Source organism: Pagrus major, chromosome 23 (assembly GCF_040436345.1).
Source record: "Pagrus major chromosome 23, Pma_NU_1.0".
Classification (NCBI taxonomy): Eukaryota; Metazoa; Chordata; class Actinopteri; order Spariformes; family Sparidae; genus Pagrus; species Pagrus major.
Genome location: NC_133237.1, coordinates 11,619,841 through 11,646,603, shown reverse-complemented (window position 1 = coordinate 11,646,603; position 26,763 = coordinate 11,619,841). Strand labels below are relative to the sequence as shown.

Genomic DNA, 26,763 nt, shown 5'->3' with positions numbered 1-26,763 from the left:
GACCTCCAGTGGTCACCACACAGTGGACATGCCCGGATAGTTGATGTCCAGGGTGTGGCAGTCACTAAATGCAAACATGTCACCACTTTTATTGTCATTTAACCACCTTTAAACACAGCTAAATTAAACGCAGGCTAACACTGCAGGCGGACAGGGAAAGGTATTTGCGAACAGGAAGCAGGTTGACGTGATTTCCGCAGGCTTACAGACCGGGGAAAGTTGTTTCCTGAAGTTGACACTGCGCTGATACTCTCCACACCAGCAGCCCCGGTGCGCCGGCACAAAATGACTCGGACGGCTTTCTGGGACTTTTCATTGTAGGCGGCCGGTGAACTCTGTCTGACGGGAAGATGAGCTCCGAGAGCGAAGACACAGGTAATAAAAACTGCAAAGTTCAACTTTAATCTGCCCCACGTCTAACGGGACTGGTCGTGAGGGTTTAATGGCCTCTTCACGACATGTGGTTTAGTAAACATTAACGCTGATTTGCTGCTTGTTGTCATCGTGAGTTCAACCTGTTGAAGCGGCGCGGGTCACATAAGCGTTAAACGGCCTGTTAGCATCGTTGACCGTAGAAATGAACGGGCGATGCTAGCTGCTAGCTAACACTTTAGCCGATTAACTGTATGCGGACTGGGGTCGGGGGACTTCTGTAACCACCGAGGACAGCTCAGCCCACAGTGAGTTTAAGCTAACTTAACCTGGCTCAGTATGAATACATTAAGTCAGTGATATTACTACTGTACATAGTCATGTTTTTTTTTAAATAAATGCACCTCTGATGTTAGCTAACGGGAGATATGCAGCCTTTGACAGCTAGCTTCTGTAGCAAGTTTTCACCAGGTTGCTGAAAAAGGAGCAACAAGTGTCCAACATAAGAAGACAGGTCCTAACCCTAACCCTAGCAACAAATGACAATAACAGCAATAATTAATAAAGCATCAGTTTGTGTTTGTCTGGGGATCTGGAGCTCTGACAACTTAATAATCACTGTCATACAATCACACTTATTACTTACTAATGTGTTTTCCAAAGAAGAGGGTGATAACTTGTTTATCTCTTCTTTCTTTCACTTCTCTTACAAAGCAGTGATAGAAATAACCATCAGAAATCACAGCTGAAAATAAATATGAAAAAGTGTACAACTATGTACATGAATCAAGATAATAACAGTAATACTCACAATAATAATAATAATAACAATACAAAAGAAAATAAATAAGATAAAACATGACAGGGGTCAATATAAGTATGTCAAAGTAACTTAGGTTAAAACCAACTTTATACTGTTTATTTGTTCGTCTATATAACATTAAACACAAGATATCTACTTATTTGGTGCAACGACAATACTTGTCACAATGGGTAATATTAGTTTGCGGTTTTTACACTTACTTTAGTAATAATGACGATGTAAAGGCAACTATTTTTTTTTAGTTTTTGTTTATTTACCAGTGAGTCATTTAAATAATTAGATAGGTTCAGTCTCCTTATTGATCACCCGGTGTACTGAAACAATGTAAACAATTGGTTGCGTGTGCCGTCACACATTCAAACATCTAAGAATGTTGTCAGGTGCTGTCATTCAGGGTTGAATCCTTGCTCATGAAAATGTTTGTCAAAGTACACACGCACACTATGACGTAAGTGGCATACCCGTACAATTAAATGATTTGTAAGCAACTTTCAGACAGCTGTATGTGCACTAACAAGGAGGAATTTAGAGTTTCTTCCTGCAGAGTTCTCAGTGCATCGATCAGGCACATAAGTCCAGCTGTCTTCTTATCTTATAGTAAGGTATTTGCAGATCTTTTCAAGTAGTAACACAGATTCCTTTTAATCACGTCACCTAACTGTTTCCCATATTTGTGTGATTCCAGCCAGACTGATACAAACATTCTCAAACCAACACACATGAAGGCAAAGCACAGCAACCTGTTTATCATTTTCAGAGACGAGCCTGTGGGCCCAGCTAGCCGAGTGCCGAGCTCAGGTCGAACACTGGCAGGGCGTGGCGACGATCTGTGAGCTGAGCAAACAGGAGGAACTGGCAGAGCTGCAAAAACAATGTGATCAAGAGATCCAGTCTCTGCAGGAGGCTCTCAGAGGTCAGTACGTATGTTTGTCTGTTTGTGTTTGTGTGTTTTGTGATAAGCACAATGTATTTGTGACTGTCCTTGTATACAAATTCTCTAATTTCACATAATAACACAGTATCTTGTTTGGTGTTTTTGTAAGGACAAAGTTGTGTGTCAAAGCTGCAATGATTAGTTGATTAATCGTAGATAAGTAGACCAAACGAAAATGAATAAACTATTTTGATAACTGATTAATCGTTTAATCATTTTTCAAGTAAAAATGTAAAACATTTGCTGGTTCCAGCTTCTTAAATCAAAGGATTTGCTGCTTTTTATGTCATTTATGATAATAAAATGAAGAGTCTTTGGGCTTTGGATTGTTGGTTGGACAACTGCTGGTTGGAAGTTTTGCACCATAGATTCAAACACTCTGTATTCAGTAAGTCCTCAAGATAATGCAAATAGTTGTGAGTAAGAGCGAGTTAAAGTTTAACATTGTGTCGACAAACACAAGAGAAACTCCATGTACTTAACACAAATACAGTAACAGCATATCATAAATAAAATTATACGGTTCAAACAAGTAAAATACACTTGTGTATGTATCACTATTTTGAGGTAAGTTGTAATCCTGCTTTGGTAAGAGGTTTAGCAGCATATACAAGTATCAGCAACTGTGACAGCTTTTGTTGTCATTCAACAAATAAGAGGTCTGTAAGGATCGTCTGAGAGAGCTTGACTTTCATTTTTTAATCCAGTAGGATATGCGTTGACATGCTGTGCCTTCACAATTTCTAAGAGTAAAGTAAAATATGCAATTCAACTGTTGTTTGTTTGAGCATATTTAGTGTAAAGGGCATTATTACAGAAGGACCTCCATCGCATATCATTTTTTAATCTTTTTTTAGACAATGGTAATTCTTCTAAAAAAAAGGAACAGCTGAAGGGTTTTTCGTTTTCATTTTTATTTCCTGTTTTTGCCATTTCCAATTGAAGCCACACTACTAAAATAATATGAACTTCACTGTTGACGAAGCTGAGAGAGAGCAAATATTGGTATGTGGCCAAGGTATTCCATAAAGTAAAAGGTCAGGAGAGGACAGGGAAAAGGTTACATGTCTGGTAAGTTATGCTCCTTTTTAAAAACAATGAAAGTTCGCTATATTTTTATAACTTTAAAGTCAAAATGTAATCTTAAATGCAGCAGGTATGTTGTGGCCTTATAAATAGCTTTTTAGCAGTCTCCACAATTGAGGCAAACCGTATATCGTTCATCTGGAGGATTGAATGGTTTCATCATTATTTCATTATGCTCTTGTGTTTACAGAGACAGCAGCGCAGTATGAGGCCAGGATATCTGTTCTCCAGTCTCAGCCTGTGGAGTGGAGGAGAGCTAGTGGACAGAACGTGGTCAGTGTTAAACTTTGTCTTCTCTCTACAATTGTTTCAAAATGTTCTGGACTTGATCCCAACAGTTGTTTATCTCTCCTTGTTAGATCAGTGGAAGGAAAGCCAGGATGGACGCAGAAGGTGGCAGTAACGAATCGCCAACACCGATCACCAACAGCCAGTCAGAGGCCGAGTCTATGGCATCGCCGGACAGGACGCACAACCAACCAGCGGAGCTCGAAGCGGTGGCAGAGGGAGAAGGGGCGGCACTCACAGCGGACGGGTATTTTTCGCTGCGACACTGCGACTCTGCCTCGTTGTCCTCCTTCTCCTTAGACACGCCCTCTCTGCCCAGAAAACTCCACGCTCAGGACGACACCGATTCTCTGGTCTCCACGGGAACTCTGGTGCCTGAAGCCATCTACCTGCCGCCGGCTGGACACCGGCTGGTCACGCACAGCGACTGGGATTCACTCAACGCTCAGGTACAGGTTTTAAATGAACGCTTTTATTAAATCACTTCATCTTTTATCACAGGCTAGAATTCAGTTTTAGGCTGCTTCTGTATTAGGAGCAGTGAAAGATCATTCACACTTATGTATATCCATAGAAAGAGCAACCTTCCCAAGGCACATGACTTCGTGGGGTAATGAGGGTGTGGTGTGTTGAACAGGTGTCAGAGCTGCGAGGGGAGGTGAGTCGGTTGGAGGCTGAGAAGGAGGAGCTTGAGAAAGAACTGGATACACAGACCAAGCACACACACAAACAGGTGAGTGTGTATACAGCGAGCCCCAGTCACACACACACACACACACACACACACACACACACACACACACACACACACACACACACAGACATGCTAATTTGTTTGTGTGTGTGTGTTCAGGTATCAATGCTCCAGTGTCAGGTCCAGACTTCAGAGGCCCTCCTCCAGGATTTGCAGAAATCTTTTAGCCAATCACAGAATGCAGTCCAGAGTCGGCTGGTAAGTGATATGATGTCGATCCTGCAAAGTGTGTGTGTCTGTGTCAGGGATTGTAATTTCCCTTGAAGTATATTTTAGAATTTTGGGAAATACACAATTATTTGTTTTCTTGCTGAGAGTTATGTCATGGCTGTACATTAAATATGAAGCTACAGCCAGTTAGCTTAGCTTATCTTGCCTTGGCTAAGTGTAAGAGTGGAAACGAGTGGGAAGCAATAACCTGGCTCTGTCTAAAGCTAACAAAATCTGCTTTCAAGCACCTCTAAAGATCTCTGGTTAACATGTTGTATCATCTATCCTCTGTTAAATCTAAGTGTAAAAATGACAAGTTGTGGCTTGAGGGGTGCTAGACTGTTTCTTGGAGGGGCACAGTGACTATGAGTGTCATCACCTTGAGGTTGCTAGGCAACCAGAACCTTACCAAGAAAAGTCTGGCACATCACCCCCGTAAAACCACAAATATGTTGTTTTTACATTTCAGTTAGGGTTAGGACAGCCTACACAAACAGAGCAGATTAGACAAATGAAACACAAATTGTTAATTAGCGAGCTTTAGAGGTACTTGAAGGTAGATTTTGTTACCTTTTGAGCCACTGTCTGTATAGTTTACCCATAAGGTAGTTGTGAGTTGGTGCTTACATGTCATTCAGTAGGAGTAGGTGTTCAAATTTGAATTTGTGTGTCCAGGCAGAGTTATCCTTTTCCCAGAGGAAGATGTGCAGTGAGCTGTCCAGACTGAAAGGAGAGGAGGTTGAGGATGAGGCGCCAGAGTCCAGCTCATCATTCCCAGCAACCCTGCAGGTACAATTACTCTTCTTGAATTTAATTCACAGTTTCTTTCCGGCAGCACTCACTCCCCTCACTCCCGAGATCGTCACTCCCCGTGAGTGCTGCCGGAAAGAAGAATAGTTTCACATGGCATTGTAACAAGGAACAGAAACCTGTGAGATGCTTGGTTATGGGACTTTCCTTTCATTAGGTGCAACTGTTCTGTTTCGATATTTGTTAGGGTGACATTTTGAATATCTGCTGTTGGTTTAAAATGTTAAAAGCAGTCACTGTGTGAGTCTCCTGCTTATAGTGTCAGTGTCAGTATCTGACTGTTGTTGTGTAACCTGCAGGGGGCACACTGTGAGGAACGTCTCCGCATTGAGATCGTCAACCTGAGGGAGCAGCTGGACACCCGGACGGAGGAGAATGGTCCGTGGATTATATTATTATCATTTAGGGAAAGATTTCAACACTGATGTCTTGACACTTAAACATTTTTTTATTCTCTCTCTCTCTCTCTCTTCCTGGATGCTCCCATTCCTAAACTGTCAACAGAAGTTTTAGAAGGTGAGTAAACAACTCATGCTTTGTTGTTAGTTAGGGCAGTTAGTAGGTATTGTGACTGGTGTATTTCATGCAGATTCATTTCACCCTTAACCTTTGTATCATCTTTGGTGAGTACAGTGTCATCTTAAGCAACAGAACTGATGTTTAAAATGAAGACAACTTGAATTGTTCTTCAACAATCACAGGGCCTTTTTGTTCATGGTTTCTTGTTTGTTATTGTGAGCGCAGTGCAGCTGTCCAGTCTGAAGACGGAGACGGAAAGGATCCAGGCTCAAAAGGACCAGTTGCAGGCTGAACTGTTGGCCTGCCGCACTGAACTGGAAGCCCTGCGGGTGGCGCTCTCTCATCTTCAGAACACCAGCAAGGCCGTCAGTAATGATAAAGTAAGTCCAGCCTGCTCTTTAAGCAATGTTGTGACTGTTGATGCTCGCAGTATTTAAATAATGAGAAAACAAGCGTGACACATAGTCCATTGTTGTTTGATCCACTAGGAGTTGCAAAAGTAACACATATTCACATGTCAAACTGATTTTTCTGTGGCTTTCAGGCGGCCCTGCAGCAGCAGTGTCTGGAGCTGCGTAGCCAAGTGATCAGTATGCGCTCCCAGGTGGACACCAGCCAGACTGTACAGAGGGACTTTGTGCAGCTCTCCCAGTCGCTGCAGGTAAGAAGCAAGTTTTAGAAGTTAGACTGTGTGGAGGAGTGATGGTTAAAAAACCTGAATAAATGAAATTGGTCAAACTTTTTCTTGCACTTGCAGAAATGTTAATCAGTTCAAACCTTTTTTTTTTTTAGCGCTGTATCTGAATAACAACTTGATATTTCACTTGCCCTTCAGGTGAAGCTGGAGTTAATTCGACAGGCTGAGAGTCTGGAACAAGTCAAGGAAATCCTGGAAGAGGGAGTCAGTGAAGCTGGTTCCTCCCCTGCAGATGCCTCATGAGTCATAGAGAGTCACGTTGGAACCAAAGAGCAAAGACCAAGAGAAAACATTCCAAGAGGGACTGATGGAGACCAGTCACCATCATGAAACATGAAATACTGTCGTGACTACTGGGATTATCACAGCTGGTGCTGCTAGTACTTGTAACACTGGATGGATTCTCCTGAAGAGACATTTTTTGTATTTTTCAGAGATGATGGTTTGGTGTCAGGGACCAAAGTGATTTTTGATGAACCGTGATAGCTCTGGGGACACTGTACAAATGTTTTCCTACATCCAGTTACACATTTATTTCCATACTAACATATATGTAAATGCATTATGTAGATAACACTGACATGACTCCAGTGAAACACTCAACAGTCCAACAGTTATTTTGCACTGTAAAAAACTACACGATCATTTTCTCCAGGCAAACTTTTCTGTGAAGAAGGACCTCTAAAAGCAATGCATCACCATGCAATAACGATGTGATACAAAGTAGAAAAACTCTCCTAAATGAACTGCGTTTCAGACGGGATGTTTTACTTATGTGCATTTATTTGTTGTCTTTATTTTCAGATAAGCATTGTTTTAAATATTCTTGTTCTTACTACAACCATACTAGCTTTTAGACTTAAGCAAATTTATGATTGTGGATGAGGAAAGAAGCGGAGTAAAAATCAATGAAGAAATGTGAATATCTAAAACTTTGTCAGCTTGTTTTGTGTTCAAACAAATTAAAGGGAGGCTGTCACATTCTTTCCTTTAACCTTTGAGTTCATTATCAGTATGATCTGATAAAGTTTCTCTACCGTGGGCATAAAACTCCATGCAAATTTGCTTAATATGCTCACAGGATCACAGGAAATTAATAAGACTGATATGCGTAATATATTTCTTAGACTGAATTATTTAATAACACATTAAATGAGGGTTTCATATACTGCATTATTTGATTTCCATTTTAAACATTTCGTAATACATACAGCAACTTGAAAAAACTGTCTGAAACCAAACTCCAGTCATAAATGTACTTCTTTTGTCAATGTGTTGACGAGAGCTTCTGTTTGAGCAGGGCAGAAACCTGTTGGGAAATGGTGTGAAACATATTATAAGAGCAGATTTAATATTATAATAATTAACACTGAAGTCAATCATTTTTAATACATATCTTTATTCTTTAAGAATAGAATCAACACAGTAGTTTTAATAACTCTCACCTATATATTAACCTCAGTACATACACAGAAAAAATATTTTGCAGCTTTTTTTTGGTGTATTTTCAGATGGCTTATGTGTTTTCTTTTGTATTCAAGCCACTTGATGTTTCGATGACATCAGGTGTCTGCTGGCAGCTCTCTCTCAGTGGGAGCGCTCAGCCATTTCTCTCCATCCTCTGTGTCCTCGCTGTGGGCTTCAGCCTCTGTCGGCCTCTGCCTCTAGACTTTACCTGGAGAGGAAAACAGCCCGTCAGTTGTAAGGTAATGTGCTCAGGTTAAGTGAATGCGCTAAGAGTTCATAGTCTGTTAAAGGTAGAGTTTATAGGAACACTTTGGGAAATTATGCTAATTTGATTAATGCTAATTCAGCTAGCATAAATGTTACTCAAACAATACATGCCTCCCAGCACCCTTAAAACTCAACATTTCTCAAAATAATAATTAAGTTGTACAAAAAAAACCGAAATGTACAATTTTTTTTACTGGGGATATGTATTTGGGGCAGTTTTTGGCTGGACCAGTAACCGTTAGCTAACTTCTGGATTTTCCTAGCTAAGCTAACTGCTAAGAGCCAAGAGATAGCAACACTGGCAAAACAATGAATTGTCGTTTTACCTTTCAGTTTTTGTACAAAATAATACATACCTAGATTAAACAAACACCATATTGTATAACAAGTTAATGAGTGAGCTTTGCAGGTGGTGGCAGGCAGGTTGGATAGAGCGAGACAGAGCTTGTTGTTTCCAGCATGGATGGCAAGAAAGTTAAAAAGCATATTTCCAATATCATCTAATCATATCTAATTTTAGCATATCAGTGTCACATGTTGGGGAGAAACATTGCGCATTTCAAATTAATTTGCCAAAGTATAAAGTTAAGCAAATAGAAAATTAGTAGGATTATAGTACATGCATAGTCAAAACTAGTTCACTATTTCTTTTTTAGCATATTGCTGCCATGCCAGAAACAGGAAAATGGATTATTATCACATTACAACATGAAGATTATTGTTATAACCAGATGTTTTCACGATATTACAAGATATTTTAACGTTATATTATCAGGCTATAACGTGAAACGTATCATGTTATAACAGGAAAAGATTCTTGTTGTAATGTGATAAATTTATAATAATTATAATACAAAAAATCATGTTAGAACAATAAACTTCTCATCTTATAACATGATACTGATCCGTTTTTTTTGTTTTTCCGGCATGGCGGTTATACACTGCCATAGAAAGCTACTTGAAGCAATAAGCTAAAGTAAAATTTTAAAGCTTCCAATTACATTACAATTAAAATACAATTATGCTATACAATGTATGACCAATTATTAGATTTCTGCTGGCAGTTCATGACAGATGCACACAGCTCCAGAAAGATTTTCAAGACAGATAAAAAGTCAACAAGCATATACACACACTCATGATGGACATTATGCCTTTGACACAGTAACTTAAACACGTATAATACCCAGCAAGAAACTTTAAAGAAGTGCAAGATGCAGAGTGCTTAACCCTTTAGTATGGGTCAGGGGAATACCTTGTTGTGTTACAGGGGTATGGAGGAGGGGGAACAGGTTTAGACTGGATTGTCAGAGAGGGAACGGAGAAAAAGAGCATCCAAGGAGAGGAAAAATTAGATAAATGTCATCAGAGTCAACAGAGATTAGAGGAAAGAGGGTGGGAAAGAATTAAAACTGTGTCAGGAAATAAGAAAGAGGGAAGAGAGGTTACAATAAAAGACATTAAAAGACATTTATTTGGGAGGTAAATTATTCCATAACATTCCATTAATCAATTATGTTTTCCTTAAGATTCAACAAAAAGGAGAATTGTTAAAGGAGGATGGAGCCATCTGTTCTTACATTTTATTCGAATACAGTATGTTTATTTTAAAAGGAGGTCTAGGATGGCTAATCTGAATAGAAAGGAGTGCACTGAAGCTACATTATTTAGAATATAAAATAAAAAACAGAATCTCATATGTTCGCAGTTTACAACTTATACACTTTACCTGTATATATCACATCTGTTTTCATAGTGTACACCATGAACTTCTCACTGATAGAATAAAGGAAACGTGGTAAACAGATCACATGTATAACTTACCCTCCAGATATGTGCGAGCCACAAACTTGAGAACCTCATCGATGAGGATGACGGGGAAGGAGAGCTTCAGCACCATCAACCACTGCTCAACATTCAAGTGAGTGAGCTTGAAGATCATCTGTGGACGAGAGCAGCTGTGTTATAGCTGGCAAACCACAGTAAGAAACAGCTGCATAACAATTATGGAGAGACTATAAACATTAGTGCTCACATGACCACGAAATACCCTTTTTGATACATCTAAGGAATAATAACAATCAGTATAAATGTGTGTATTATACCCACTGAGGTATTAGTTATAGTTTCAAACTGTGACCACCAGAGATCAATGAACATCTGATTGAATTCATGATCATTTCTGTGGATTTGTATTTGACAGCCTCGGTTTTCTGATTCATGAGATAGATTTATTTTAAAACACACTCTTAATAAAGTATTCACCTTGAAAGAAATTGGAAAGAAATAAAGAAATATGGGTAAAAAAAATTGTAAAAGTTATCTATCTACCAGGGCTGTGCAGCTGGTTTGATTGTGTGGGACCTTAAATGCCACCTCTGTTAGTAATTAGGGGCAACTGAGCGGTGCATCATCTGTAAATATTTAAGCAATGAGAATGTGAGAGGTTGCAGAGGCAGTGTGTAAAGGTATGTGTGAGGGAGCAGCAGAGGAAGATGGATGTTTGTTTTGGTGAAGAGGGCTGTGGTGCAGGAGGCCAGACTCACGGGCAGGGGGTCGACGTAGATGATCATGAAGTGAAGGGACATGGAGAGGCTCATGGCGGCCACCAGCCAGAGGTTGCTCCAGGGGGGCATGCGCACCAGGGACTGGTTCTCAGACAAGCTGGGGGGGAGGGAGGAGGAGGAAGGTGGGGTTGGATGGGGAGGTGGAAGGGTACGTTAAGGCAGACTGAACATGTGTGAGGGCATATGTACGAGTGTATCTGTGTACAATTAAAGTACATTGCAGTTAATGTATTTTGTTATATCCCACCACTGGGTAGAATATAGGGCTGCACAATATCATAACAAAACAAAACAAAACATATCACATCATATTATGCATGATTTGCGATAGTGGGATTGATCATTTTCCATATTGCAATTTTCATTTATGTCTTCATTTTTACTTTTAATATTGTTGGGTTTTTGTTCTCAGGTGAAAGTACCCATAATGCCCATGAGTTGACAGTGTAGTCAGACCTGTTCAGAGCGTTGCACATCTCGATGGTGACCAGCACAGACAGAGCCATGGTCATTGGAGGAGCAGCCTCAAACACCTCGCAGTGGATGCCATCAAAGTCCTCGTTGTCCTCGCTGCACTGCATGAAGTGTGACTGAGAGGGGAGACGGAAACTTTAATACTGATTCTTAGTCCCTAAGAAATTAAGATCCCATCCTGAAGTGTGTCTTTAAAGAGGTGTGTAAGTTTAGTGAGTGTTAAATACTTACCAGCTGGTGGAAGGTGACCATTGGGCCGTCGTCACTGTACAGGAACCACCAGGCAGCAGCTGCCACAGTTGCAGCACCAACATAACCTGGAAGAAATATTATCATGTGAATAAGTCCAGTGAAACTTTCATTTGGTACATGATTTGTGTCCATAGCGACAGCATCATTTATCAAAAGTTACTGGCGGTCATTTGAGACTAACTAAAGGACGTGCAATACACAAGTGCTTCAACCACGATGAGGGATGAGGGATTTATCTACAGTATCAGTAATATTCAAGCTAAATTAAGGGCTAAAGCTAAAAGTCAGTGAAGTATGAAGACAAGATATATAGATTATTTTTATATTGCACTGAAATCATTTATTGGATGAGAACATAGAAGTGTTGTACCTCCAATGGCCAAATATCTGAAGAAGAGCCAGCCAGAGATGAGGGGCTCTTTGGGAGAGCGGGGGGCTTTGCCCATGATGTCCAGGTCAGGGGGATTGAAGCCCAGCGCAGTGGCAGGCAGACCATCAGTCACAAGGTTGACCCACAGCAGCTGGACAGGGATCAGAGCCTCGGGCAGACCCAGGGCGGCGGTCAGGAAGATACTGAAAGAGTGAGTGTTGGAGATATTTTGGACTTGCGCAGACTGATACATTTTCTTATGTTACCTTTCAATCTCACAAAAGATATGGTTCTTATCAGACCTAATCTCCATATATAGTATCATGTACTCACCAGACGACCTCGCCTACGTTGGAGGAGATGAGGTAGCGGATGAACTGCTTCATGTTGTTGTAAATGGCTCTGCCTTCCTCAACAGCGGACACAATGGAAGAGAAGTTGTCGTCAGCCAGGACCATCTCAGAGGCAGACTTGGCAACGGCAGTGCCAGAGCCCATGGCGATGCCAATCTCCGCCTTCTTCAAGGCGGGGGCATCGTTCACTCCGTCACCAGTCTTTGTAAAGAGTAGAGGGAAAATGGAGAGGAAAAATTGATTATTTCAAATCAAAGGTATTTTAAGGAGAGGACATACATCAATATGTAAGTTATTTCCTTCCTCTCACCATGGCAGTAATCTCATCGAAGCCTTGCAGGAACTCCACAATCTTAGACTTGTGGGACGGTTCTACTCTGGCAAAGCAGCAAGCCTTTCGGACAGCGTTCTTCTGATCATATGGAGCAAGGTCATCAAACTCACGACCGGTGAAGGCCTTGCTAGTGACATCCTCATCCTCACTGAAGATACCAATACGACGGCAGATGGCCACAGCTGTGCCTTTGTTGTCACCTGGGGGGACGGAATCAAGATTTCATCATTTCTATGAAGTCTGCTTGATTTATTTTACAATGGGGTTAAAATATTTGATTAGTTTACTGACCAGTGATCATGATGACACGGATTCCAGCAGCCCTGCACAGCTCAATGGAACTCATGACCTCCTTACGAGGAGGGTCGAGCATGCCAACACAGCCCACAAAGGTCAAGTCAGTCTGGAGAAACAAAGAAAGCAACAAGTTTAGTTTCCCTTGGAGCTTGAACTTTGAACTATAAATACAACATTTGAACACCTCTGATATACACCGCCACCAGGGTGACACTGTATGTTTGTACAACATCATATCATTATTGGTCCTGTGATGCTCACCTCATAGTCTACAAACTTGGTGGAGTCCTCCAGGTTCATCTCCTCCTTCCTCAGAGGTGAGTCACAGGTGGCCAGTGCCAAACAGCGGAGGGTGTCGCGCCCAGTGCCCCACTCCTTAATGACGGACAGGATGTGGTCTTTGACCGGCTCGGTCAGGGGCACACGGTTGGTTCCCACACGAACATATGTGCAACGGTCAATGACACCCTCTGGAGCACCCTGATGACGCAGTTACAACATACAACATCATTATCAACATACAGTATAGCCCTTTTACAATATGATATAATATGACTTGATTAACTTTAACTCCATTGAGGCGCTTTTTTTCAAATTTAGAAGCTTTATCTGGCATGGCTGTTTTATTATGTCATAATTTCTGTTATGAGACTTTTAAAGAGAACTTTTGCCAATGGAAAACTAAACAAAGAACAGTTTAAAGCTATTGGAGTCGAACCAGACCATGCAGTGGAAATGTCTGTCTTGGGTCACACACTTACTTTGACAAACATCTTGCTTCCCACAGGGGCTTTGGCAGACTTGGCAGGAGAACAGTAAACTGACATGGACTTCCTGTCTCTGGAGAACTCCAGGGTGAACTCCTTCTTCATCAGCTGCTTGATCACCTGTTAGAAAATGAAGGAAGAGAAGGTCAACTGGAGCAAAAGGATCCATCAAGGTAGTGCCTAGTACCTCTATTAAGCTATTGTTTATTAGGGTTGTACCGATCCGATCACGTGACTCGGAAATCAGGGCCGATCACGCCACTGAAGACTCGATCGGGACTCGGACGTTACGACCCGATCAGAGATCGGTTTTATATATATTTATTTAGTCATTATTTGTATTAGATTGTTGATATATGGGCTATTGGTGATTCAAAATAAAAAAAATAAAATGAGTATTTACTACCACCGTTTACGACATGCGCATGCGCAGAAGACCAGCACGCCAGTTTGTTTTGAAGCGGAGTGGCGAGTTGTGGCGCACCATGTCTGCTGTGTGGAAGTATTTTAAAGTGAGTGACGAGAACGATGCAGTTGCAAACTGTCAGATATGTAAATTTGGGATATCGAGGGGTGGTAAAATATAATAAAAAATAAGGGACACCTTGGATAGTTTTCTTCGATCTTTTTAATTTTTTAAATGTATTATAAGAGTATCGGATCGGGACTCGGTATCGGCAGATACTCAAAAATCAAAGGACTCGGACTCGTATCGGGGGCAAAAAACCCTGATCGGAGCATCCCTATTGTTTATATTTGTACCTTTTTGCACTGATTAAACCTGCAGTAACTGTATTTTAACCACTTTTGGGCAGTGGACGGTTAATCATCTTTTAAGCTGATATGCTAAACTGGTAGCAAACATGCGTATATACACATCTAGCAATTACAGAGCAACATTATCATTCAGCGGAGTGTTTCTGGCAACCTGATGACCTTAAGTCCTATATTCACCATCCTTTTAGCTGTCTTTTTGGTCTCCACCAACTCCTGAGAATAATATCTGTCTCGCAAGCTACTAAATGCTCCACTATGTTCACCAGCTAGTCACGCACGTAAGGGGGAGTTGGTTTTTTTAGAGCATTTTCACTGAAAACAGTTGTTTGCTGGCACTGGTAACCACGCCATGTGAGCAATTAGACTGCCAAACATTAATTTAAAAACTATATAAGTTAAAGTAACACTCATTTGGAGATAGATGGATAAACTAGAATATGAATGTAATAACACACTACATGCTGCATGCAATATTTTGTAGACTTACAGAACAGCAAGTGTTTGCCCTTTCCACCTTGGACAGACCACGCACTTCAGTGTTGAACACGTTCATCTTCTCCACCAAACAGCACAAGGCTGTTTCAGTGGCCTCACCCACTTTCTCATAAATACCCTTGGACTGTATCAGGGAGAAATAAGAAATGGCAAAAATACATCTTAAGCTGGTCTTGTGTTATATGTTAACATAAGTGAGTCGAACACAAAATTCCCTGAATGCTCTACAAACCTCATTGTAGTCCAGAGAAGAGTCGTTGCACAGAGCGCAGATGGTAGCCAGCTCAACCAGTCCGTCATACTGTCCGCACTTCACTGACCCGCCATTCTTTGTACTAGTAGAGATGATTGACAAAAATATGAATGGATTATGGTGTTTCTGTGCGTGCATGATCTTATAACATTAACTTTGAACTCTTTTGATACTTACACTTCACCCTCTGGGGTGTACTTTGAGCCTGAGATGTCAAACTGACCAAGGGAAACACTGTCACCATCGACTTTATCAATGACGAACATCTGCATGGAAACATGACAAAAAACAGTTTTTGCATTAGATCTGCTCTATTTTTAGTAATGAACAGACTTTTTGGATTGAAAATGAATCTGAGCATTCTTATGAATGTTTGACCTCACACCTGTGAGTATGAGCCTACCTTAGTTACACACATCTGGTTGGTAGTGAGGGTACCGGTCTTATCCGAGCAGATGACTGAGGTGCAGCCCAGGGTCTCCACAGAGGGCAGGCTTCTGACGATGGCGTTCTTCTTGGCCATACGACGAGTTCCCAGAGCCAGGCAGGTGGTGATGACAGCGGGCAGGCCTGCAATGGACGGAAAAAGAGATTAGGCCAAGAGTTATTTTTTTTAGTCATTGCTTTATTACTGCAAGGACACGTTGGTAGGTGGAAAAAACATTAAGAGGAACCTCTTAAGCCAAAGAAAACCACCTGGACTGTAGGGACTGTCTCTGGGCAGGCTGACAATAGTGGTGGTCCCTTGAAAGCCCGTAACACATCAGCTGGAGCACACCCAGACTACTGTGTTCTCCAAGGTATTTCTGTGGGAGGGGGCTGCTGCAAGCCATTCAGTCTGATCTGTGTTCAGATTCTTGGCAAATATCATCTCTGACAATGGTGTCGAGAAGGTCTGGAGTGTGTCCAGTTTAGTGACATTATGGTGGCATCTGTGTTTGCAGATGATGTTGTCCTTTTGGTATCATCAGACTGCGGTCTCTGATGAACATTGGCACAGTTTGCAGCTGACTGCGGTGTTATGAGGTGGAGAGCACCTCCAAAAAGCCAGGCTGTTTCTGTCCCAGAACAGGTGGCAAAAAAGTTGCCGTTTCAATTGGAGGAGTAAAACAGTTAAAGACAGAGCTGAGTGATATGCAAGTTCTTGATTTATTGACCAAATGTCTTTCCAATTTTCATCTAGTCTTGGGGTTGGGTAGTGACCAAAACAATCAGATCAAGAAAATAATGATTGTTTGGCTTTCTGTCTGTGACAAACAGCTGCTTCTCCACGCTAAGAGGAACCGGATAAGCTGCTATAGCCACCTGCTAAAGATGACTGATAGAGGATGACTTGGCAGAGATCCTAGGCCAGACCAGGACACAGTACATATCCCAGCTGGCCTGAGAGCACTTTGGTACCCCTTTTCCACCAATATGGAATGGGTTCTGGTCTAGTTTGCATCCCTAAACCAAAAACAAAAAGGTTTTTGAACCCAAAAAGTTGGTTCCCAGCAAGTTTTCTTGAAGTGTGCACTGTATTGGGCATGTCAAAATCTACAGGTTGAAAAGTCAAGTGAGGACTTGCTTGTTTTTTTGGATTAAAAACAAATATCTGCAGTAACAGAACAAAAGCTTGCAGATAATCAATGTGATCCGCCCTCCCCCTCGTTCACTGTTTACCTCCATTGTGCAATGTGCAGCCCCCTCCATTGATGACACATCCTTGAATGGATTGAATGTTGCAGTTCATCTTTAATAAACTGTATAGCGCTGTATAATATTGTAAAGATCAATTGTAAGCCAATTTAATCTTTAATGGGCTGGTAGCTGCAGGGTCATATAGATGAGCTACATGAGATGAATCTTAGATATGTTAATCTTCTTGGCCAACCAAATGGAAGTTAATCCCAGGGGTTTACCTTCAGGGATGGCAGCCACAGCGAGAGCCACAGCAATCTTGAAATAGTAGATAGCACCGCGGAACCAGGAGCCTCCATGGACGGGGTCATTGAAATGGCCGATGTTGATTATCCATACGGCCACACAAATGAGGGAGATGACCTGGAGGACAGGCAGTCATAGAGATGTGTAAGCCTTCGCTCTGGCTTTGTTTTATAAACATATTTTCTTATGTTATTTCAAACAGTATAGGCATTACAATTGAATGAATGAATAAAAACTGTCACTGTGGTAATGCAGTTTCAGAGAGGCTTTTTGTCTCTCTGTCTCACCCACCTTGGAGAGTTGCTCTCCAAACTCGTCCAGTTTCTGCTGCAGAGGAGTCTTCTCCTGCTCAGTGGCAGCCATCTGGTCACGAATCTTACCGATCTCAGTGGTGACGCCAGTTGCAACAGCAATACCAGTGGCCTTTCCAGCTGCGATATTGGTGCCCTGTGTTTAGAGTGAGGGAGAGAAAACCATTGGGAAGTTAGTTAGTCAGTCTGAACCAAACAGAGTTAAACATCTCAACAACTGTTCGATAGATTGGCATGAAACAGAAATTGTTGAAATTGAAGGGCCAGTCATACTGAATTTGGTGATCTCCTGACCTACTTTTTAGTGCCATGAAGTTCCAATTTATGGTTTTGATGGAAATGTCTCCAGAAATGTTGGCTGGATTGCTATTAAATTTGGTGATGATGGGAAAATTAAGGTTTGAAACAAAGAGCTGAGCAAGACGCAGAAAAAGACTCACAGAGAACAGCATGTTCTTCTTGTCCTGGTTGACGGCTCGGGGGTCTGGGACGGAGTCAGTGTGCTTGATCACACTGACAGACTCACCTTTAAGAGAGACAAGTTTTGGTGAGGTGTTGGTCAGGGAAGGAAGTAGACATCAAAAATATATAATTTTTTGCCTGTCTGTCTTTCTGTCTTGTAACACCTACCAGTGAGAATGGACTGGTCCACACGCAGGGTTGTAGATTTGATGGAGATGATCCTGATGTCAGCGGGCACTTTGTCTCCAACTAGTGTCCACACAAAAGAAAGACACAGAGAAGTTCAAAATACTATTAAATTAAGCCCTTTTACACTAAACAACTGATTTATTTATGTTTTTTTGCCGCTTGTGCCGGACGACAGTACAAACAGCTTCATTAACTTGTATCAATCTGACTGCAGCATTACAGCAGGATGGATGGTGGGAGGAGGGAGGGGTTGCAGGGTTGATTGACTGGTTTTAGCACTCTGGATGGATCGTGTTGTTGTTGAAAACTGATACCACAGTCAGAGACAGAGGGAGAGGGAGACCTTGGGGAGATCATGAAATGAAATGAACAGGTGTACAGCAAACAGAGGGAGAGACAGAGGAGCGAGTCCGCCTGTCGATATTAAGTGTATTTATACTCAAGCTTGTTTTTTTCTTCCCGCAGCAAGTTCCTTCAGTTCCCCTCCACCCCTTTATTCTGTCACTGCCTTAAAAGGGCTCATGTTCATTCTCAAGGACATCAGGAGCCGTGTAATCACACACACACACACACACACACACACACACACACACACACACACACACACACTAAACGCACGTGCATGTAACTCTTTTGACGTATATACGATATGAGCTGAGAGGCTACTGACTCCCAACTGTCCAACTCCCTTTTGCTATTTAAACAGTGCATAATCTTGGCGTAGAGGTGAAAGGCACAAAGAAGTTGTGTTTAGTCTCTTTATAAATCATAGGTGTGTTTTGGGCGTAACATGATTTAAAATCGCAGATTGGGCAAGTTGGAGAAACATTTTCTGCTGAGGAAACGGTTCACCTATGGGAAAAGGAATCGACCAAAGCTCTCTGAGGTGAAACAGGTGTGAGCGTGTCCTCATCTTCTTGTATCATCAGAATGAGCACACAATGTCGAAAGCGGTATAATGATGTCAGGAAACGGGAAAAACACTCTTGAAATAGCAGGAAAAATACAGAGCCATTGACTTTATAGCAGATTGTTGTTGGTCTATGTTGCAATTGCTTTCTGCTGCCTCAAGATAGCAATGTGCAAACAATGCGCCTGACCACACGTCATTTTAAGACCAACACGCCCATGGGCACACAGATGAGTACTTAGACATCATTGGTGCTGGGCATGACAATGGCAACAGCATTGGTAGGAGACTAACACTGACACTTGCACTGCACTGTCCACCGCTTTGTGCAAGGTGTAAGATAGGGCCCTTGGTGTGTAGAATCCACTGTACCATGCATTACATACATAATTTGACCTCCAGATAGAACAGAAGCAATCTTTTGCAACATTGGATGAATGTTTTTGTTGTTTTCTGTGCTAAAGACTTTATCATTAATGACTTTATTTATTCTACTGGTGCTTATTTTGCTTACTCGTCTTCTGTCAAGAAAAGCCACCAACCAGTGGCTCAATTTTTTACATTTTCTTATAGCTTTGTTGCATGTGTGATCATGGCTTTTACATGCTACTTGTGTATTTAATAGAGAACTTTATTCTCTCCTTTGAACATTTAACACTGTGTGGCTAAAGTCTGCACTTGTGGATTGCTTTTTAACAAAATACAGGATTTCCTGTGCATTGTCCTAATTTTAACCAGCTCTGATTCTTTTAACTTTGAGCTGAGACTCTCGTGTTCTTCAAGAGTTTACACAATGATGCTCCACCAAATATAGAAGCTCTGTGACCCTGATGATCTCTTCTGCAGCCAGTTACAATTGTTGTGACTGTTCCTTAACAGTGGGTAAATGGACTTTGAGATCATTCAGCAGGTAGAGCAGTGAAAAGAAAGCCTTCAGTTTTGGGAATCTTACCGGAAACCTCCACCACATCACCAGGAACAATCTCCCTGGCCTTGATTCTCTGAACACTCTTCCTGTCCGCCCGGTAAACCTTTCCCATCTCAGGCTCATACTCCTTCAGAGCCTCAATGGCACTCTCTGCATTGCGCTCCTGTTGTAGAAATACACACAGAGTAAAACATAAAATATGGTCATTTTAGTGCCATGATCTCCTTGATCATACCAACTGCAGACAAACCTTCAGAGCCAGAGCCTTCTTATGCAAAATGCTATATGTACCAATTAGTCTGTTATGACAGGCTAACAATCTAATCATCAATCATGTACAAACAATAAACAATTCAAGTAGTATAGAACTTGAGTCAATCTGAAGGACAAACATCTCAAAAATAGTAGTATAGTAGGAGTACAGATACAACAATACATCGCTTGAGTAATGCTATGTTGAATTATAGTTTTAAAAAGTTTTGTTTGTCATTAACAAATCTTCAGTAAACACAACACGTGTCTGCAGTCTGTCTGTCTGTCTGTCTCAAGCTTGAACAACAGGTCAATGAGAGAAGTCCAACAGGCTGATGTTCAGTTCACTCTGTGCTTTTCTTCCAAGGCTGCCCTCGACCGCCTCAAAGTGTAAAGCCCAACTTATGCCAGCCGCCCTCCCTCTCTCCATTCTCCCCCAAACCCCCCATGTGTGAATCCTTGTGCATAGTTTCCAAATGACTGCCACAGGATTGATATGAACCCCCCTACCATGCACAAAGACACACACACACACACACACCCCAGGCCAGTGGTAACCCGATCGTCCCTCTGTATTTTTACTGTGGATTGCACAGTGTGATCGTAACAAAGCAGGCTGCAGTTTGAGCCTTGAAGGCAGCACGGGTCCCGGTTCGCCATCCCCTCCCTCTCCGCCCCTGTTGGCTTAACCTTTCACCTTTTCACCTCCTGCTGACGTCAGGCTTCTCGTTCTGGATTCCCTTGAACTCTGAGCTCTGGAAGGAGCGTGTGTTCTCCGTAAAGGACACAGGCTGCGACCTGAATAGGCCGCCATCGTGTGTGATTTATTGTGTGTGACTGTTACTAAGTATAAGAGTCTATTTAGGTGTGTGTAAAAGACAGCATTGAGGGGCAGGTATGTGTCCTTGTGATTGCAATTGGTCCTGTGTGTGTGCGCACGTGTGCTCACTGACCTGCCACACTCCAACAACAGCATTTGCAATGAGAATGAGGAGGATGACGAAGGGCTCGACAAAAGCAGTGACAGATTCCTCTCCTTCCTCAAACATGGCCAGAACCTGAGAGAGACAGAAAGTACATATCAGTATGCAAATCTGAATGAAAATGTCATTAACTTTATGTTGTTTATGGCTTCATCACGTCAAATTCAATTTTTTTCCTTATGTTAAAACAAAACAAAGCGTTTTAACAGGTTGAACATTAGAACTGTAACCAAGAATTGTTTTCATAATTAATCTGTCAGTTATTTATATATAAGTAATAACATTTAACACAATTCCCAGAGTTCATGGTGACATCTTTAAAACTGTGTGTTTTGTCTGGCCAAGAGTCTAAAATCGAAACATTTTCAATTCACTATCATATAAACAGAGAAAAGCATCAAATCTTCACATCTAACAACAAACGTTTAGCATTTTTAATGAATAAGTGACTTAAACAACAAATAAATTATCAAATTATTTGTTGGTAAATTTCTGTTGATTGTCAGTTTCAGTTGGTTCAGTGCTATACTACTTATTTGATCGCAACTTTTAAATGAGAGCCATTGTAACCAATCAAACTATTCTCCGAAATAACTCTTTAAGTTAGAAAAAAAATATTTTTACGTACTTGAGGCGACATCATACGTATACCTGCATGTGTTGAAACCATTAGTCGATCAACAGAAAATCAATCAAATACAATTTTGATCGATTAATTGTTTATCACAGTCATTTATCAAAATTGACACGCGTTCTATGGTTACAGCTACTCAAATATGAGGATTTGCTGCCTTTGTTTACTTTTTATCAAACACTTTTTGGTGTTAGACTGCTGGTTGAATAAAACAAGACATCATTTTTTGTCTCAGGGAACTTGTTATGTCAATAACAGACACACAGAAAATTGTCACAGTTATAGCCTTAATATGATGTTTACATTCACACCTTTAAGAAGAAGCACCGTTTGATCATGAACTGAAGTATTTCCAATTCCTACATATATTTCTTTCTTTTTGTTTTTATTTTATGAGGATCCACTAGTGGGTCTGTTAGCGATACTGACTGAGTGTAGCATTACTTACAGTATCAGTAAGCCTGTGATTCTCTGCTTGGTACAACAAGTGTCTTTAAGGCTGATGTGCACCTGTCGTTCCAGCATTAAACGTAAACATAAAATAGTCACGGCGAGGGGCTATTTCTGCCAGTTATGATACCATTACTGGATCAAGTGACATTTCACTTTGTCGCCGTTGTCTCTTATGTCATCCTATCTTTGAAATCTCGACATGTGACTCTTTTCCAAACCTATAGTCTTAACACGTGTGCGCCCCTGTGAGCGGGGGCTCCCATGTTACTAACACAGGTCTGTTTCGGAAAGGCTTTGTGTTGACATTGACACAGATTAGTTGCAGGCCAGCGGAGCACAGAGTGAACCACAGGCACAGGGAGAGAGAGGAGAAGAAGCCCCATCCTTCTCTTGTAGCATTTTATTTTTCGCTCATCATCATGTCTGCCGTGTTTTTCATTTCATCTCACATCTTTTCTCACCCTTTCCCAAAAATAGGCTCTCTTGCTCGCTCTCTCCAGTCTGTCTTCACCCTGCTTCTCTTCAAAGACACAATCGATCTCCAGAATGAGAGTCAGAGCCTGTCAGCACATTGCAGTGGCAGGACATTCCTGTGTGTATGAATAGGGTGACCATGTATTTGCAGTATTTAGTGTTCTCTCTTTTAGAAACCGTATACGACTCTGAATCTATTGCTCTCGTTTGTCATTGTAACAAACAATGCCATTGTGCAACCTAATCCCAGACCCCCTCCCTCCCTCTCCTCCATGTCTTTCACTCTCTCCTCCTGCTGCAAGCCATCCCTCGTTCCTTCCATCCCTGACCTTTGTCCAAGGATACAGTTTCTCGTCCTGGCTTGAGGCTTTCTTAAAATAAAGCCCCTGCCATGCATATGTGCACACACCCACACACACAGCCACTCTCTTTTTGTCTTTCTCTTTATGTTGCTCTCTCTATTTCACACACACACACACACACACACACACACACACACACACACACACACACACACACACACACACAGCCGTCAGGCCTTCTAAGGCCATAGTGACAGCTGTGCAGGGAGGCCAGAGGGCAGAGATGGAGGATTAAGACAATGTGTCCAGCCTACTCTCCTCCACAAAACTGTTTTGGAGAGAGCAACCGGGGCGGGAGAGAGAGAGAGGGATTCCTTGTGTAAATGAGAGTGAGGACATGGGTCCAAATGTAATCTAATAACCCAGCGATGTACACGCTCTGTTTGTCGGCCCCAAGTGTGTGAGTGTGCGTGTAATCACAAAGAAAACAGGCGAGGGCCTAGAGAAGACGCAGCTCAGAGTTTACACTTTCTCATGTCACCATCAGGTTCTTTATTGTCCCTGGACATGCGCTTTTGTAATCGCCAATCTTGTTCTTTTTATCCCTGTCACTTTATCAAAGCACGGTTAGATGCAGTGACAAGACGTGACCTCATTTGCAACGACTTTGAGTAGCTAATGTATACCTTTGTTCTCTCTCAAGTATATAGTATAATCTTGGCCCAAAAAAAACCATTCGTGGCTCAGGAGTTTTACCAATTATCTTGGAAAATAATAAGCTATGGTGCCTAAAATACAGGAAGGGGTTACAAAGGGTATCACAAATGCTTATTATCAAAATAAAATAAAAAGAAGTAATTATATGTAAGATACACAGCTATTATAAACTGTTCAGCACCAAGCCTTGAGAGTTTTGGGGAAATGTGCTCTCTATACTTTCTTATTGTCTTAATTTATTTTATTTTATTTTTTTGCTTAGCCAATCACTTAATGCTTAGGGAGGGAACCTTGGATTTCTATCCTTTTGATTTAGGGATTCAGTTACTTCAACTCTTTGAGGGCCAAATGTACGTAAAATAAATGTAAAGTAGGAAAAGAACAATTATTTAACAAATATCGTTGTCTTTTTACCATAGGATCCTTAAATACATGACTCTTCAGGCTTCACATGTGTACATACTGTCTATCTTTTACTCAGACGATATTTCAAATATTAATACGCTGTATCGTGTGAAGATAGAAGTGAGCAAACTCACAAAAGAGATGCAGGCGGCCAGCAGTAAGATTCTGACCAACAGGTCCTCAAACTGTTCCACCACCAACTCCCAGATAGTCTTTCCTGTTCAAGAAAATAGATGAAATCACATACAGTGTGCAAGCATATGTGGTCAGTTGTGTAGTTGCTCGCTGTATATGTTAAATGTATTTATAAAGTTACCTGGTAAATGGTTAAAATGTTAATGTTATGTCAATATAATCTCTATAATTCATGTGCTTTTGCATGCAAGATAGATTAGCCAACAAGGTGTGAATAGAAAAAAACACTGATTTGTGATGAAGTCAATGATAAATGTTTCGTAATTTTGTAACATCAGCCCCAATAATCTGTATGGTGTTTAAGCTCTCTTACTGTGTGTGCACAACTCTAGTGTGCCAGATTAACTAAACTGAGTTCTAGCTGTGCTAAACAAAAATGCTAGTTATAAAAAACAAACATCCAACATCTCCCAAACCACAGAAGCTGTATTGTAACCTGTGTCTGTGTCAACTGATTTCATGAGTTGTGTGTGGTATGAGCATATTGTTAGCAGTTTGGGCCACTATAACTATCTCCAAGCCTTTGGCTCAGTGGTTGGGATAGAGCAAGGAGCCAGCAGGTGTTAAATAAATGACTTGTCATCACAGGAAGTGAGGGAACAGGTGTGTCTGGGTGGCACAAAGTTAAAAGATTCACTCTGATCAACAGGGCATGTGGCTCAAACGTGAATAATTAAAAGGGAAGGGGTTTAAAGTGGACTCACCCTCTTCTGCTGGCAGCTCTGTGGGCGAAGAGAGACAAATGATATTAATAACGCAAAGCTGCACGCCACATTTACTGCACTGCTTGTAATGTTTACAGCATAATCAATCAAAACACAACAATCTGAAGATCACATTACAGAAACTATAATCTAAGATCCATCTCTGAACCAAACAATTCATATTATGTAGCAGCTGGTTTGTTCTGGCCTCCTTGTCCTGCCAGTTTATGACACAAACAGTGTCTCTAGTAACTGACCTTTACAATGACCCTAATTACTCTGTTATTTGAGTTTGCTGTTTCTCTGTCAACATCCATTTGTCAGCTGACAATATAGTATCACTGCAACCTGTTGAGCATGATTTAATGCAACAATAAGATGGTAAAAAGTAAAACAGTAAAACATTTGCTCAGTTTACTGTGTGTAAGATGCACTAGTTTGGTAAATATTTGTCACAAATAGGCCTTTTTAACAGCAGACATTTTGATTTGTCACAGAAGGAAAAGCACAGGTGTAAATAATAACATTAGCGATGTTACAGCTTCAGGGCCAATTAAATGGAACAGAACCAGCGTAAATGTTATTATTTACTATGTGACAAGGTTAAATGGCCCATTGGATGCAGATGTTTCTTAAATTCCAGGATCAAGACTAAATTTACAAGATGGAGACAAAACAAATCTGAACTCAAGGTCCACTTAAAAGCTTTTAGCTGCATTTCACTACCTTCCTCAGTGGATTGAGTTGGTTGGCTGTGAGATGCAGCTGGACAAAAACTAAGCAAGTTGACCTTGAGAAGTTTCCAATGTCAAGACTGAACTGTCCTGCTTACATTTCAAAATAAAAGACAGATAAATAATCTTCAATCTAAAATGAAGACAGTAGTCAGTAACCTGAATCTCTAATGCACCTGCTACACAAACGTCACTCTGTCTTTGTGTCTTTCAGATAGTCTCCCTTAATTAGACTATCACCACGAAGCCACACACTGTGCCAGTTCATCTGTCAGTCATCCCACTACTTCTCCTCCTCCACCTTCTGCCTGTTTCTGAAGTTTCATCTTGGTAAACCTCTCAGCCACACTGTGCTTCTGCCTCTGTGCCTTCCTCCCTCTCTAAATCCAAATGTACTGTCCTGGACCTTCTGCGATTTCTCAACAGCTTCATTCATTACTACTCCTTCTTTCCACTCTCCAAAGCTCCATCCAACTCCATTCCTGCATCCACCCATCCATCCATCCATCTTCCATCTCTTTTTTCTCCTCACCGTTGAAGCCATACTTGCTCAGGTTCTTGTTAACCTGATCAGGTGAGAGGCCGGTCTCTTCAGTGACGCCAAAGTAGGACAGGACCTCCCCTGACTCTTTCATGTGTGCGTTCTCCATCCTCGCTGAAACGGAGAGGCTTCAGGACAAAGGGATAGAAAACACAGAAACATTCAGATCAGTCTCAGCGGCCCAGCTGGCCTGATACTGAAAGTTAAAACAATTGAAGCCATGTTCACCCACCACTTTCTTGAAGTGTGGGATTGGGATTAGAAACTGGCAACCCCCCTGCGTTCACACTTGCTCTCTCTCTACCCCCTCTCTCTCTCTGGGCTGTTGCTCTCCTCTCGGAGCCCTGGACTGACAGAAAGTGCAACCCGGCAAACTGTCCTGAAAAGTTTTATACAGATGAAAAAGTCGCCTCATTGGTGCTTGTTCACCATGCACTCACCCCTCATTGGCTGAGAACATCACAAATAGGTGGGCAG

General features: G+C 41.4%; 2 protein-coding genes across 2 annotated transcripts; one reads left to right on the top strand and one right to left on the bottom strand.

Annotated features, from left to right (window-relative positions):
• Window positions 1-89: 89 nt before the first annotated feature.
• Window positions 90-7,477, top strand: rabep2 (rabaptin, RAB GTPase binding effector protein 2). Its single transcript, XM_073495315.1, has 12 exons — window positions 90-375; window positions 1,953-2,108; window positions 3,406-3,488; window positions 3,575-3,952; window positions 4,141-4,236; window positions 4,357-4,455; window positions 5,143-5,256; window positions 5,577-5,655; window positions 5,782-5,793; window positions 6,022-6,176; window positions 6,341-6,457; window positions 6,632-7,477. Exons 1-12 carry the CDS (start codon window positions 351-353, stop codon window positions 6,734-6,736), a joined length of 1,419 nt encoding a protein of 472 aa, XP_073351416.1. The 5' UTR covers window positions 90-350; the 3' UTR covers window positions 6,737-7,477.
• A 2,557-nt stretch (window positions 7,478-10,034) lies between these two features.
• atp2a1 (ATPase sarcoplasmic/endoplasmic reticulum Ca2+ transporting 1) lies at window positions 10,035-26,395 on the bottom strand. Its single transcript, XM_073494102.1, has 23 exons — window positions 26,278-26,395; window positions 25,012-25,029; window positions 24,247-24,329; window positions 21,098-21,202; window positions 19,917-20,055; window positions 18,034-18,114; window positions 17,844-17,929; window positions 17,384-17,539; window positions 17,068-17,209; window positions 15,570-15,736; window positions 15,344-15,432; window positions 15,146-15,248; window positions 14,906-15,037; window positions 13,636-13,761; window positions 13,136-13,354; window positions 12,869-12,980; window positions 12,554-12,777; window positions 12,224-12,444; window positions 11,891-12,093; window positions 11,500-11,585; window positions 11,251-11,384; window positions 10,774-10,891; window positions 10,035-10,169 (listed from the first exon to the last, which is right to left on the bottom strand). Exons 1-23 carry the CDS (start codon window positions 26,393-26,395, stop codon window positions 10,035-10,037), a joined length of 2,997 nt encoding a protein of 998 aa, XP_073350203.1.
• Window positions 26,396-26,763: the final 368 nt, after the last annotated feature.